The sequence below is a fragment of the Erpetoichthys calabaricus genome, chromosome 4 (assembly GCF_900747795.2).
Source record: "Erpetoichthys calabaricus chromosome 4, fErpCal1.3, whole genome shotgun sequence".
NCBI lineage: Eukaryota > Metazoa > Chordata > Cladistia > Polypteriformes > Polypteridae > Erpetoichthys > Erpetoichthys calabaricus.
The window spans coordinates 158,487,342-158,501,321 of NC_041397.2; the positions used below are offsets into that span (position 1 = coordinate 158,487,342).

Sequence of the window (13,980 nt, forward strand, 5' to 3'; positions counted from 1 at the left end):
AAAGTCTTCATATATTACACAGTTCACATCATTATTTGTATAACATGGAAAAAAGTTTCCATTTTAGGCATGTGTTCAGCGTTTCTTGCCTCGCATTTCCTGTCATCCTACACTTAACACAGATCTTTGTAGACACGGAACACACATAAAATGTATGTATTCCAAATAACAATATATTATTTACTCAATACAACTCCAGGCACTTTACACCCAGATAAACAGACTTGCGCTGGGAGAACTTCAGCAGCATCAGTGGGGGGATGGGATAGCAGGCTTGCTTGCTGCTGATTGATACATTTGCAAAACAAAAGATGCTGAGGACAGGTGCGAAGGAATTTCAAGGTAGATTAAAATATTTTTTGTAGAATTCAGGGCTTCTAGTGTTAAGCAAGTGAGTTTCATGATTGACTGGTGTCGTGTCCAGCCATTGTTCCTGTCTTGTTTCTGATTCTGCAGCAATAGGCTATTAAATGATTAAATGATTTTTAATTATATTAAGCATGTTTTATAGGTGGAAGAAAATTCAACATACAAAACTTTAAACTCATTAATGTTAGAAGACAGTCACCATGGGTTTATTCTAGAGATAGTCATTTAGTTTTAGTGAAGCGTACAGTACTGTATTTTTAAGCTTAGCTTTTGATAAGCTATTCCATGAGAGTGGAACATTGGGTTAAAGACAGAAAACATTACAACATAAACATCTTTTTTTAACTAGTAGTATTTGACGGAGAATCAACCCTGGACTGTGGTCTTTTAATTTATATAAATATAGACAAAAATGAAATAAAAAATATTAATACTTATTATAGAAGACAATAAATTCGATGGATCCAAGCATTCCCTAGAAGTAGCATGATCCTACAAGGACCTGAACAAATCATGGCAATGAGAAGATGATTTGGCCAACAAAACTAAATGCACACAAATGTAAATTTAAGACAAATGAGAAAGAAGGAAAAAAGGAATATTAAAACAAAAGACCCTCTCTGTCTGAAACTGTTAATGATGCTACAAACTATTATTTTTATAAAACTGGTATTTGATGTTCATCAGACGAAATTTGTTTCCAAACACAGGCACTTTGATTTAATATTGTCTAACCACACAATGAACACAAAACACACAATGAGATCAACACCATATATTACAAGAAATGCTCAAGTAATTTCAAATTTTATAACATGGGTATAAATACTTGTGAAGAATTCAATAACTTCCTAAAAGGAAAAACGGACTACCAAGGAGGTACTTAATGACTTGGAAATTACAAAGGAAGTAGTGCTTGGATTAAATAGGCTGAAATCTATCAAATTATCAAGACCAGATAACATTTATTATCAAGTGCTTAAGGATGCTAGTGAGTACATATGTAAACCTTTGGCACATCATTTTCAGAAATCTCTGCACATTAGAAAAATTCCAAAGACTGTACTCTAGCAAATGTTACTATGTTGTATAGGGCTGAGCATTATATCTAAATTTTAAAATATACTAGGATGTAAACAGGGTGGGATATGGATTGAGGCATAATCTTGCGGAAAGCCTTTTTTCTTATCCCTCACTGCCTATTCCAGGCTTCACTACTTTGCTCTGCTAGCAAACCCATTCACACCTGCACATACACAAACAACAAGTTATGACTAAGGATGACTTAGTATCATAGTATGTAAAAAGAATACCAATAGATCAATCATTTGGAGGTGGTTCAGATTTTACAGGTCAGATGAGCAGCAGAATCACATAATCTGCAGAGAATGCCAAAAGGAGGTAGATTCAAAAATTGGGAGCACTACCAATCTTTTTCATCACTTAGAACAGTGGTATAAAATTCAATATGAAGAGGCTGTTAAAACTCCGTTCTACTACTTGCAGCTATGAAACATTCGCCACCCAAAACACCTAAACCAATTCAGATGACATTGCAAACTTCATTTACCCATGCCTTGCCCTATGAAAAGAAAACTGCCAAGTGGCATGGTACCACTGAGGCAGTTGCTTACTACATAGCAAAAGATATGCTTTCCTGTCTCAACAGTGGAAAAGGATGGTTTTAAAAGACTGATCAAAACACTTGACCTACGATACGAATTGCCCAGTCACAATTACTTTGCAAGAGAACCGCTGCTTAACACGTACCCTTAATGACCCGATTGCTAAAACTATAACATTTCACGTTGACAACTGACATGTGGTCAAGCCACACCTTCATTTCATTGAAGAATGAGAGATTAAATGTGTGTCTGCAAATGAGTTATTTCTCTGAAAACCACACTGGGGAGCAGACAGCCGAAGTTCTGCAAGATACCCTCGGAAACTGGAAGCTTGATGAAAAGAGGCTCATTGCTATTATAACTGATAATGAAAGCAATGTTATCAAAGTGGTGTACTCGTGAAAGTGGCAAAGGGTGCAGTGCTTTGGGCATCAACTTCATCTGGAATATGGTAAGTGCAAGTTTAAAAAAAAAAAATTAACATTAACCTCTAACCTTTCAACTCGACCATACTGGCACACAATGAAGGAGACAGTGAGCTTTGCAAATCCATCAAATCTGCCATTGTGGGTTAGCGGAATAAAAAGTATGCTAACCCATGATCTAGCAACCTGTTAGACATAGACATAGCATCATTTGTCGATCCACAATTTAAAACCACTTGTATCTCAGCTGACAGCAGTGAGGCACTGAAGCTCAGAGCTCTATTGTAAATCAAATCGCTGGCCTCTGAGCAGACAAGCTACAGCACAGGTGACTCAGCTGTGATCAACAGTGTGTCTAGGCCTATAGACCAGACAACAGGTGCACCACTTAAAAGAAAAAATAATGATGGAGTATGAATCAAGGAAGACTATGCTTAAGTGATATGACTCACTGGTGACGGCTCATCTAGAGTACTGTGCTCAGTTTTGGTCTCCATATTACAAAACAATATAGAAGAACTAGAGATCATCCAGAGGAGAATGACTAGCCTGATTCCGGGACTAAGATGTATGAGCTATGAGAAGAGACTGAAGTAGCGGAACCTTTTAATTTAAGAAAACAGAGACTAATAATAATAATTCTTTGCATTTATATAGCGCTTTTCTCACTACTCAAAGTGCTCAGCAATTGCAGGTTAAGGGCCTTGCTCAAGGGCCCAACAGAGCAGGGTCTCTTTTTGACATTTACGGGATTCGAACCGGCAACCTTATGATTGCCAGTACAGATCCCTAGCCTCTGACTAAGAGGACACATGATTGACTGAAGTGCTTAAAATTATGAAAGGAATGGGGACATGGTTGGAAGCTTGTTAAGGTCTGATTTTGTTGTGTCACACATGTGCATCAGCATCACCCTCCACGTTCTTCCCAGGTATGTGACACCACCCTGAGCAGAGACGGTGTGCTGCTGCTAACTACCTTGTCTTTTTCTTCCTTCACAGTACAGAGAAACAATAGATTCCACCCCTTCTAGTCCCTGGGCTATAAAAACACGACCGCCTGTAAGAAGGCATCACTTTCTACCAAGAAGAACCAGAGCTAAGGTGCTCCAAGACTTCCCAAAAACAGACTAGAAAACCTAATTAACTGTAGCTACCTTATTTTGGTGACAATTGTTTTTTGTTCCTCTTATGCCACTGTGCATCAGTTTTGTTTGGGGTAAAAAGTAAACAGGGGCATTGGGGTGACGCTCCAAAAATCCCCTCCTCTCTTGAGCCTGTTATTCCCTTAGATGACCACAGTACCAATGTTAGAGTTTTACCACGCAAAGAACCATAGATACATAAAACAAACTACAAAGTACTGTGGTGGATTTAAGGGACCTTTAAATCACAGCCAAGTGTTAGTTTGGACAATCTATGTTAATATGATGCACGAGATTTTTGGGTTTCTATCACAATTTTTCTGATGTTCTAATAAATATATTGTTTTCGTCCACGTTCTTTGATAAATATGATTATATCTCTGCATACTCATCCATGTATTTACGTTTATTGGGTCATAATTGTCATGTGTACAGAGTACGGTGAAATTTTTGCATGTGTTGATCAACATGCAACATGTTTCTATCCCCCTAATGGGAGAAGTCAGATCCTGAAAATTCATTTCAACGTTTAAATGGGTTTGATGTCCACAAGCAATAACTGTAGGGAGAAAAAGCCGAATGAATAACAAAAACGAGTACCAGTAAACATTTTTCTTGTTATAAGGTCCTTGTGAAAGCACATATGTACATACAGTATGTTGTGTCACACATCGCACTTTTATACCATTATATGATTTGGGTATAGTTTCCTATGAAAGTTTCTAATCATACTGACAAAAGATTACATGATATACAAGTTACTGAAAATGTGAGCTATCAGAAAGCTTCATAAAAGTCATGAAAAAAAAAAACCAACAAAGGCAACAGACAATGACAAGAATTAGTGTACTTTTCCCTACCAAAGATTCAGACACACAATATCAAACTACCTCAAAGACATGGAAAGGAAAGAGGCTTCAAAAACGTAGAAAATGATCAAAAACTATAACAACATTTTATAACAAGTTTTTACTTATTTTTCTCCCTATTGTGTACATTAGATGGCCAAATTTCCTATTAACAACAACAACAATAACAAATAAAACACTAAGCTGGAACCTTTCTGAACAGTGAGGATTACACAATGAATCCTGACAGAAGCTATAATTTTATAACTGTTATGTACACTGTACAGTTATAGCTAATTACAAAATGAAATTACACTACTAGAAAAGTAAATACCGAAAAGTTTAAAGCATGTCTCATTTTGCATGCAAAAATTTGAGTCAAAAGCACATGTAGTACTGGGATGGCATCTTAACAAGCTTAAAAATCTGTCCACCTGTAGCAAATACTATCTTTTTACATAATTGTAGCAATGTCTAGTTATCATTTCTCTTTAGTGTCACACATGTTAACTTATATTAGTAAAAAAATTAAAATCTATACAAAATACTATAAGAAGCATAATATGAGCTCTGGATGAGATGTATTCCATTGCATAAAATGTAGCACTAGAGCAGAATCACAGTGCTATTTCCTGAAAACCCTTTACATGAGAAAAAAAATCTTAAGAGATTTTAAACGTACAAAGCTGTTCAATAAACATTAAAAACCTTCAAGATGGACTGACTTGAATGACTTGCAAATTCCGATGATTCATCTTTAATATCATCTTGCCGCCTCTGGACAAGTCTGGAAGCTCTCCGTTTAAGCAAATGATGCATTGCAGACTCAAGGTCAAGAATAAGAGGTACCTGAAAAATATGATAGATCAAGTAACAATAATACAGTACAGACCATTTTTGACAACGGTTACATACTTGACCTTTCAATGTTTGTCGAAACAAATTAATTAAAAAATGAGCGTAAACTCTTCAAAAAAAATTCTAAATACTGATGAAAATAAGTTAAATTTCTTAAATCCCTTAGAGAATTCTAACATAACTTCAAATGTGTACATTTCAAGCAATTAATGGACTCTTTGAAATGTAGACATGATTAAAAATCGCGAGAGTTAAAGCTTCTTTAAGATTACTGCCCTAAACAGTAATCACTATCGCTAATACCCCTTTTACACTGGCCACTCATTCTACTCTGGGAACGTCTATCACCAGTAACATAGTTACCCATAACAATTTCAAAGCTTAGAGCACAGAAAAAACAAGAAATAAATAAAACCCATCACCAACTTCATGATAGTGAAAAATAAAATCAAGAATAATTTCATTTTCTATTCAGTTTAATTGATGATTGTCTATGTATATACTATATCTGCAAGTGGGATACTAGAATAGAACCTTAACAATGTTTCTAAAAGGATGTCTGTTAAATGCCAAAGCACACCATAAAGATTGCATCATCACCTCTAGAATAATAAACAGAAACTAATAGCATTTGATGCACCAAAATATTCAGGATAGACTCCTTTAATTGTTTACATCTCATGGCTGATGAAATAATGTAGGTATGGTCACAATTAAAGTCAAATCCGTTAATCAGAAAATATGAATAAGCACAGAAAATGAGCACCACGCAAAAGTATTTATAAGAACAAAGCAGATGGTAAGGACTACATGTCATGGGATCATAGGGATGAGCGTACTGTATAGGACAGCATGACTTTTTTGATGTAAGCCAAGAAAATCTGCTTAGTCAAGAAGCAATAGGGAAAAAAAAGATTTGTATGACATTATAGCAGTTCCCTGCAAACTCCTACCAAAAAAAACAGTCATCGGCTTACAGATCACACATCTAACATACATTAAGTCTGCTAAATCTAATCATCCTTAAAGAAGATGAAACTAGGCACCTGTCTATAACATGGGACTCCTGTATGCAAACAAAAATAAACATTCCATGTACTGAACACAAAAACTAACGGAAGAGCAGAAAAGTACACTAATACAATCTTCTGAATCGCAAGCAATAATAAGAACTCTTTCCACAATTACAAAAGTAAAGTGAAAACATCTTACTTACTTCAGCTCCATCTGCTACCCAAAATGCCAACACATGTGCTATATACTGTAGAGCATGTGAAGAGGTACACAGCAACAAGCACAGAGAAAATGGCTTCCTGCAGCAATTATACAAATTATGTAACAGCATCATAACCATCATGAAAAAATAAAAAGCACAACTAATTAAACTATTATACACAAAAAATGAACCTGACACTACAGCCTGTATAGCAACTGGTCCTTGTCATGGAGAGCAACTTCAAGATCCTCCCCAAATCTGAAACACACACTCTCCCCAACCCTTCTTTTAATTGGGAAAATACCAATAGTTCTGTTTTTGTTTCTCAGCAATTTGTAGTGATGTGCACATCAAATGATTTATAACAAAATGTTTTACCATGATACTTCAAGGCTATTAATATACTTCACACATTCTTCTTCTTCTATATCTTTCTGTCCTCTGCATCTTGCTCTGTTACACCCATCACCTGCATGTCCTCTCTCACCACATCCATAAACCTTCGCGTAGGCCTTCCTCTTCCCTGGCAGCTCTATCCTTAGCATCCTTCTCCCAATATACCCATCATGTTTCCTCTGCACATGTCCAAACCAACGCAATCTCGCCTCTCTGACTTTGTCTCCCAACTGTCCAACTTGAGCTGACCCTCTAATGTACTCATTTCTAATCCTATCCATCCTCGTCACACCCAGTGCAAACCTTAGCATCTTTAACTCTGCCACCTCCAGCTCTGTCTCCTGCTTTCTGGCCAGTGCCATCGTCTCCAACCCATATATCATAGCTGGTCTCACTACCGTCCTGTAGACCTTCCCTATCACTCTTGCTGATACCCATCTGTCACAAATTACTCTTGACACTCTTCTCCACCAATTCCACCCTGCCTGCACTCTCTTTTCACCTCTCTTCCACCATCCTCATTACTCTGTACTGTTGATCCCAAGTACTTAAACTCATCCACCTTTGCCAACTCTACTGCCTGCATCCTCACCATTCCACTGATCTCCCTCTTATTTACACACATGTATTCTGTCTTGTTCCTACTGACCTTCATTTCTCTCCTCTCTAGAGCATATCTCCACCTCTCCAGGGTCTCCTCAACCTGCTCCCTACTATCGCTACAGATCACAATGTCATCAGCAAACATCATAGTCCACGGGGACTCCTGTCTAATCTCGTCTGTTAACCTGTCCATCACCATTGCAAATAAAGGGCTCAGAGCCAATTCCTGATGTAATCCCACCTCCAACTTGAATGCATCTGTCACTCCTACTGCAGACCTCACCACTGTCACACTTCCCTCGTACATATCCTGTACAACTCTTACGTACTTCTCTGCCACTCCCGACTTCCTCATACAATACCACAGCTCCTCTCGAGGCACCCTGTCATATGCTTTCTCCAGTTCCACAAAGACGCAATGCAACTCCTTCTGGCCTTCTCCATCAACATCCTCAGAGCAAACATTGCATCTGTGGTGCTCTTTCTTGGCATGAAACCATACTGCTGCTCACTAATCATCAACTCACTTCTTAACCTAGCTTCCAATACTCTTTCCAATAACTTCATGCTGTGGCTCATCAATTGCATTCCTCTGTAGTTACTGCAGTCCTGCACATCCCCCTAATTCTTAAATATCGGCACCAGTACACTTCTTCTCCACTCCTCAATTTCCAAGATTCCATTAAACAATCCTGGTTAAAAACTCCACTGCAATCTCTCCTAAACACCTCCATGCTTCCATAGGTATGTCATCTGGACCAACAGCCTTTCCATTCTTCATCCTCTTCATAGCTGTCCTTACTTCCTCCTAGCTAATCTGTTGCACTTCCTGATTCACTATCTCCACATCATCCAACCTCTTCTCTCTCGTTCTCTTCATTGATCAGCCTGTCAAAGTACTCTTTCCATCTGCTCAACACACTATCCTCGCTTGTGAGTACGTTTCCATCTTTATCCTTTATCACCCTAACCTGCTGCACATCTTTCCCAGCTCGGTCCCTCTGTCTAGCCAATCAGTACAGGTCCTTTTCTCCCTCCTTAATGTCCAGCCTCTCATACAACTCATCATACGCCTTTTCTTTAGCCTTTGCAATCTCTCTCTTCACCTTGCGCCTTATCTCCTTGTACTCTTGTCTACGTTCTGCATTTCTCTGACTATCCCACTTCTTCTTTGCTATCCTCTTCCTCTGTATACTCACCTGTATTTCCTCATTCAACCACCAGGTTTCCTTTTTCTCCTTCCTCTTTCCAGATGTCACACCAAGCACCCTTCTTCCTGTCACCCTTACTACATCTGCTGTAGTTTCCCAGCTGTCTGGTAACTCTTCACTGCCACCCAGTGCCTGTCTCACCTCCTCCCTAAACTCAACCTTGCAGTCTTCCTTTTTCAGTTTCCATCATTTGATCCTTGGCTCTGCCCTCACTCTCTTCCTCTTCTTGATCTCCAACGTCATCCTATAGACTACCATCCTATGCTGCTTAACTACACTTTCCTCTGCCACCACTTTGCAGTCTTCAATCTTCTTCAGATCAACTCTTCTGCATAGGATGTAATCTACCTGTGTGCATCTTCCTCCACTCTTGTACGTAACCCTATGTTCCTCCCTCTTCTTAAAATATGTATTCACCACAGCCATGTCCATCCTTTCGGCAAAATCCACTATCCTCTGACATTCTTCATTTCTCTCCTTGACACCATATCTACCCATCACCTCCTCGTCTCCACTGTTCCCTTCACTAACATGCCCATTGAAATCCGCTCCAATCACCACTTTCTGTCCCTTGGGTACACTATTCATCACTTCATCCAACTCACTCCAAAAATCTTCTTTCTCATCATTGCACACCCAACTTGCGTTGCACATGCACTGACAACATTCATCATCACACATCCAATTTCCAGCTTCATAATCATTACTCTGCCTGACACTGTTTTCACCTCCAAAACACTCTTGACATACTGTTCCTTTAGAATAACTCCTACCCCATTTTCCTCCCATCCACACCATGATAGAACAATTTGAATCCACCTCCGATCCACCTGGCCTTACTCCCCTTCCACTAGTCTCTTGCACACACAATATATCAACCTTCCTTCTCCCCATTATATCTGCTCTCTCCCCTTACCAGTCATACTGCCAACATTCAAAGTTCCTACCCTCAGTTCCACTCTCTTTACTTTCCTCCTCTCCTCCTGCCTCCAGACAATTCTCTCCCCCTCTTTTTTTATACTTCACACATTAAAATGATAAATAGAATTCCTTTTGCAGGCAGTTTAATTATTATAGAATTGGGAACATTTTTCCTTAATGAAGATGACTTGTTAACTTTTAATGCTTTTAAAGTTCATATGTGCATGGTAGCTAAGGAGTTGGCATTACTCAACTTTCTGAGGTGGTAACTCAAATCAAATTTATGTTTTTATTATAGCAATAATAACAATAATAGCAGGTCACTACTCAAAACGTGGAGTTCCCGGTCTTGAACCCGGGACCTTTGGGTAATAAGGCAATGGTTCTTATCTCTGCACCATTCAAGAACATATACAATCTGCCAGTCGACTGACATTTGAGCTTGGGTTTTTAACTCATTGACAACAACATGTAAATCAAATGCTTATTATTTTTTCTTTGGTTATAACATTTATTTGATATTTGGACTAAAGTCATCACACACTTCACGTCATTATTAGTTTAACATGGAAAAAGTTTCTGCTTTAGGTATGTGTTCAGCATTTCTTGCCTCACATTTCCTTTCATCCTACACTTACCCAGATCTTTGTAGATACGGAAAACAAATGAACTGCATGTATTCCAAATAATGACATACTGCTTATTTACCCTATACAACTCCAGGAACCTCATATGTAGCAAAGAGCCTTGGCTTGAGGTGCTAGAACTTTATGCCTGAGTTGAGCTCCATCGTAGGTTTTAGGGATTCTAGTGTTAATAGAGAGATGGCTTCCATAAAAAATTGGTGGGAACATTATAATGTGCACTAAATACACTCACTTACTGTTCCTATTGCTTATGGAGTACCTATGACTTGCACAGTGCTGTTTAAAACACAATTTTCAGTTTTCTTGAAAATGTACCCCTTCACAAGGACTATTTTCTAATATCCGAAACAAATAACATATTTAAAAAGAAACAGAATGGAAATTTTGTGCAATCTCTTTCTCAGCTCAGGCGAAATCTCTTTGGACTGCTTAAGTTAAACGTGCTAATTAAAAATGAATACATTTGCCAGGTATGCCTCTGTTGCGCCTCCTTAACATACACCAGTACACCGTGACTCTTTACAAATTTATAAACTGAATGTAATTCTTCCTCGTCATTTAGAAGGTATTGACATAAAGTACAAAAAGCAAAAAACTATGCTTATAACGCTATTTAGTTCTCAGGAGGAAATTAAAAATTTTAAAAATAAAGAAAAGGATGTTTTAAAACTAAAGATGAAAAAGCTTAGATTATAAATAACTTCAAGGTTAAGGTAACACTAGCAGTCATAAAAAAAGCAAGTGATAGATAATATCATCATTGGGACTTAGTACATTCTGCAATGGGATAAAAGTTCAGTGCTGTCAACAAATGCATAAATTAATTTTAATCTAATATTTGAAGCTGTTGTAATAATTTATGAATTCATCGATTAAAGTAATGCGGGTCAACAAAGCATCCAGTTGGAACATAGATACAAAGAAATTGATCCAATAATGCAAGAATTAGGGGCTGGTGACATTCAAGAGACTTTCTGCAATTTTAATGCAAGTCATTAAAACTGTAAAAAGACAATCAAACACTTTATTCATATTTAGTTCTCACAGACAGGAAAGGATAGCAGCTAAGTTTAGCTGGCTATGACAAATACAGTACATAAAAGTTCCAACATACAAGACAGGTTCAAGGCAGGAAAGAAGGAGTAAAATAAAAATTGAAGGGCAAATGGCAGGTATTTAGAAAATGTTTCAATCAATCCCTTTTTAGTACAACTGTTGATCCAGGAGGAGAACTTTAGGGTAACAAATGTGTCAAAATGCTTCAGGGGTGTGTGTTTTCCAGAATGAGAACTCTGCCCATTTCACTAATGATGATACAAGCTAACTGCTGCTTGCAGCAAATAACATATGTCACTATAGTTTATAGTTTAAGGGGCAGGTATACACAAGTTATTAATTTTTATGTTATACTTGAATATTGTAAACAGTTTTGCATTTCTGTGTATAAAGTATAAAACATTTTAGCTTGCACTAAGAATATCAGGTATTCCACAAATTGTGAGACACGGCCCTTTTCAAATATAACAATCCAGACACAAACTTCTAAACAAGATGGAGCTGAAAAGGCAGAATAAGTCTTTTCATACAACCAAGAACATGAATGAATTTCATAGAGTAACAGCATCTTGCAATTTTTGTTTGCGAGGGAAAAAAATTATACTGCTTTTATATCTGAAATTGGGTGACAAAAAAGCAGCTAACACACCCAGCTGCTGGCTATCTCTCGATCACAACAAAGTACAGTAAAGAGAGGAATGAATGGATGTGCAGAGTATTATTAACAGTAAACATTTTACTAGAAAGATAAAAAGAACAGTCACCATCACCACGCATGGGTTTTAATTGTAAAAGTGGATAGAATTTATTGCCTCTTATCTTATTCTTACATATGTGACAAGTGTTTTGCTCATACTTTGCTGTAAAAAAAAAAAAAAAAAAAAAAAAAAAATTACACCAGGGATAATAAAGTCTACCTTACATAAGATGTATTCACATGGTGAAAAACAAGGGAGAAGCTGCATTTTTAACCTCTCTTTCTCCAATATGGAATTTTTTATGCATTACATACAGTACACACATACATTTTTTAAACATCCTCAAACCATTTCTGGGTCAGAGTGATCCAAGTCAATCAAAAGTACAAAAGTAAGAACTTTTACTTGATCAACACCATCACACAACCAACACCCCAACATCCACAAATGTGCATCTCCCTCCAACATCTCAATCTCCACAGGCTTCTTAATACATTAACATATCAGCCTAAACATCAAACAATTGCAAAATAGGAGCCAAAATAAAAATACAGTTAAACTCGTCTCTTTCTTTTTGAATGTGTGACAAAATATATGACATGGCAATCACAAAATCGGTTAGTGCTTTTACCCAAAACAAGGTGATGCTCCTTTTTTTTTTTTTTTTTTTTAAAGTAATCAGCAAGGTGTATTTTACCAGGAGACCACGTGATGCTTTGGATTTTCTGGAACTGAACCAGCTCCTTAATATTACTGATCTCCTAACAAAAGCGTTTTTCTGCCATAGATTTTGTTGTCTTTATTGTATCAACCAGGAAATTATTATCTGTGACACACATGATGGTGAAATAGTTTGCCTATCAGGCACATACAGATGTGGAGGATGCTCTCATCTACATGCTCCACAAAGTCTACTCCCAGTTGGACAAAGGTGGTACCATAGCCAGGATAATGTTCTTTGACTTTTCCATTGCTTTTAACACCTGTCTAATTTTCTAGGGAAAAAGATCAAGGCTTTAAATCTTGACGCTCCCACAATCTCCTGGACCAAACGGCAGTTTGTGAGGTTTAGTTGCTGTGTGTCAAAAATGGTGGAGTGCAATACTGGAGCACCCCAGGGAACTGTACTGTCTCTGTTTGCCCCCTACAGAATGGGCTTCCAGCACAATCAGAGCACAACAGCACAGCACTTGCCATCTAGAGAATACTGCCAGCACTAAACCGTGTGATGTGGTCTATTATATGCAGATGGCACATGCCTTATTCTAATTCGTGTAGTAACAGTAAACATTTCATTATATTGTGATGCCATTTGCAAGTCCACTGCTGACATTGGCTGGGGATTGTTCTACTTTACAGTATACATATGTCACAACTGCTTAATGTCTCTTTTACTGTAATACTGAATATCACAGTCTTCTTTGTTTTCTATCGCTGCTCATATTCTCAGTCACAGTTATAACCATGCTGCCTTTTACATTCATTTTTTGTAAAACTCATCTGCTACATTCCCTTTTTTCTTTATCTAAAGTACTAATGTAAGTAATGGTCTGATGTTGTAAGTTCAAGGGTCAAAAACTGCTTGAACAGGACACCTCTTTCATGTTTAAGGTCCAAGTAGTGTTCCAACCTTTATTAGGGCAGATTTGCATACCAAGAGAGGAATATTTACAGGTACTACCTGTCTCAATGTGACACTTCGTTTTTTCAATGATTGCTGGAATTTTCTACGTTTTAGAGTATATTACTTACCAACTGCAAGATTAAATGCTCTGTCACTTGTGATGTCTTGCATTTTGGTCATTTTGTTTTGATTCAATGCACTAACTTAATTGTCCAGCCATTTTCCACCACACTTTGTACATGTAAATGCTGTATCAATAATTTTTGATCCTGGAACATCTATGATGGAGTCACTTTTACTAAGTAATGTGGTATTACACATTTACAGTGCCATGCAAAA

At 37.5% G+C, this 13,980-nt stretch overlaps 1 protein-coding gene across 1 annotated transcript in view; it reads right to left on the reverse strand.

The window, feature by feature from the left end:
- Positions 1–13,980, reverse strand: part of paxbp1 (PAX3 and PAX7 binding protein 1) — a 276,767-nt gene that overhangs the window by 80,946 nt on the left and 181,841 nt on the right. The window contains exon 8 of the mRNA XM_028799899.2: positions 5,137–5,260. Coding sequence (XP_028655732.1) covers positions 5,137–5,260 — 124 coding nt within the window. The remainder of the gene's footprint in view (positions 1–5,136; positions 5,261–13,980) is intronic.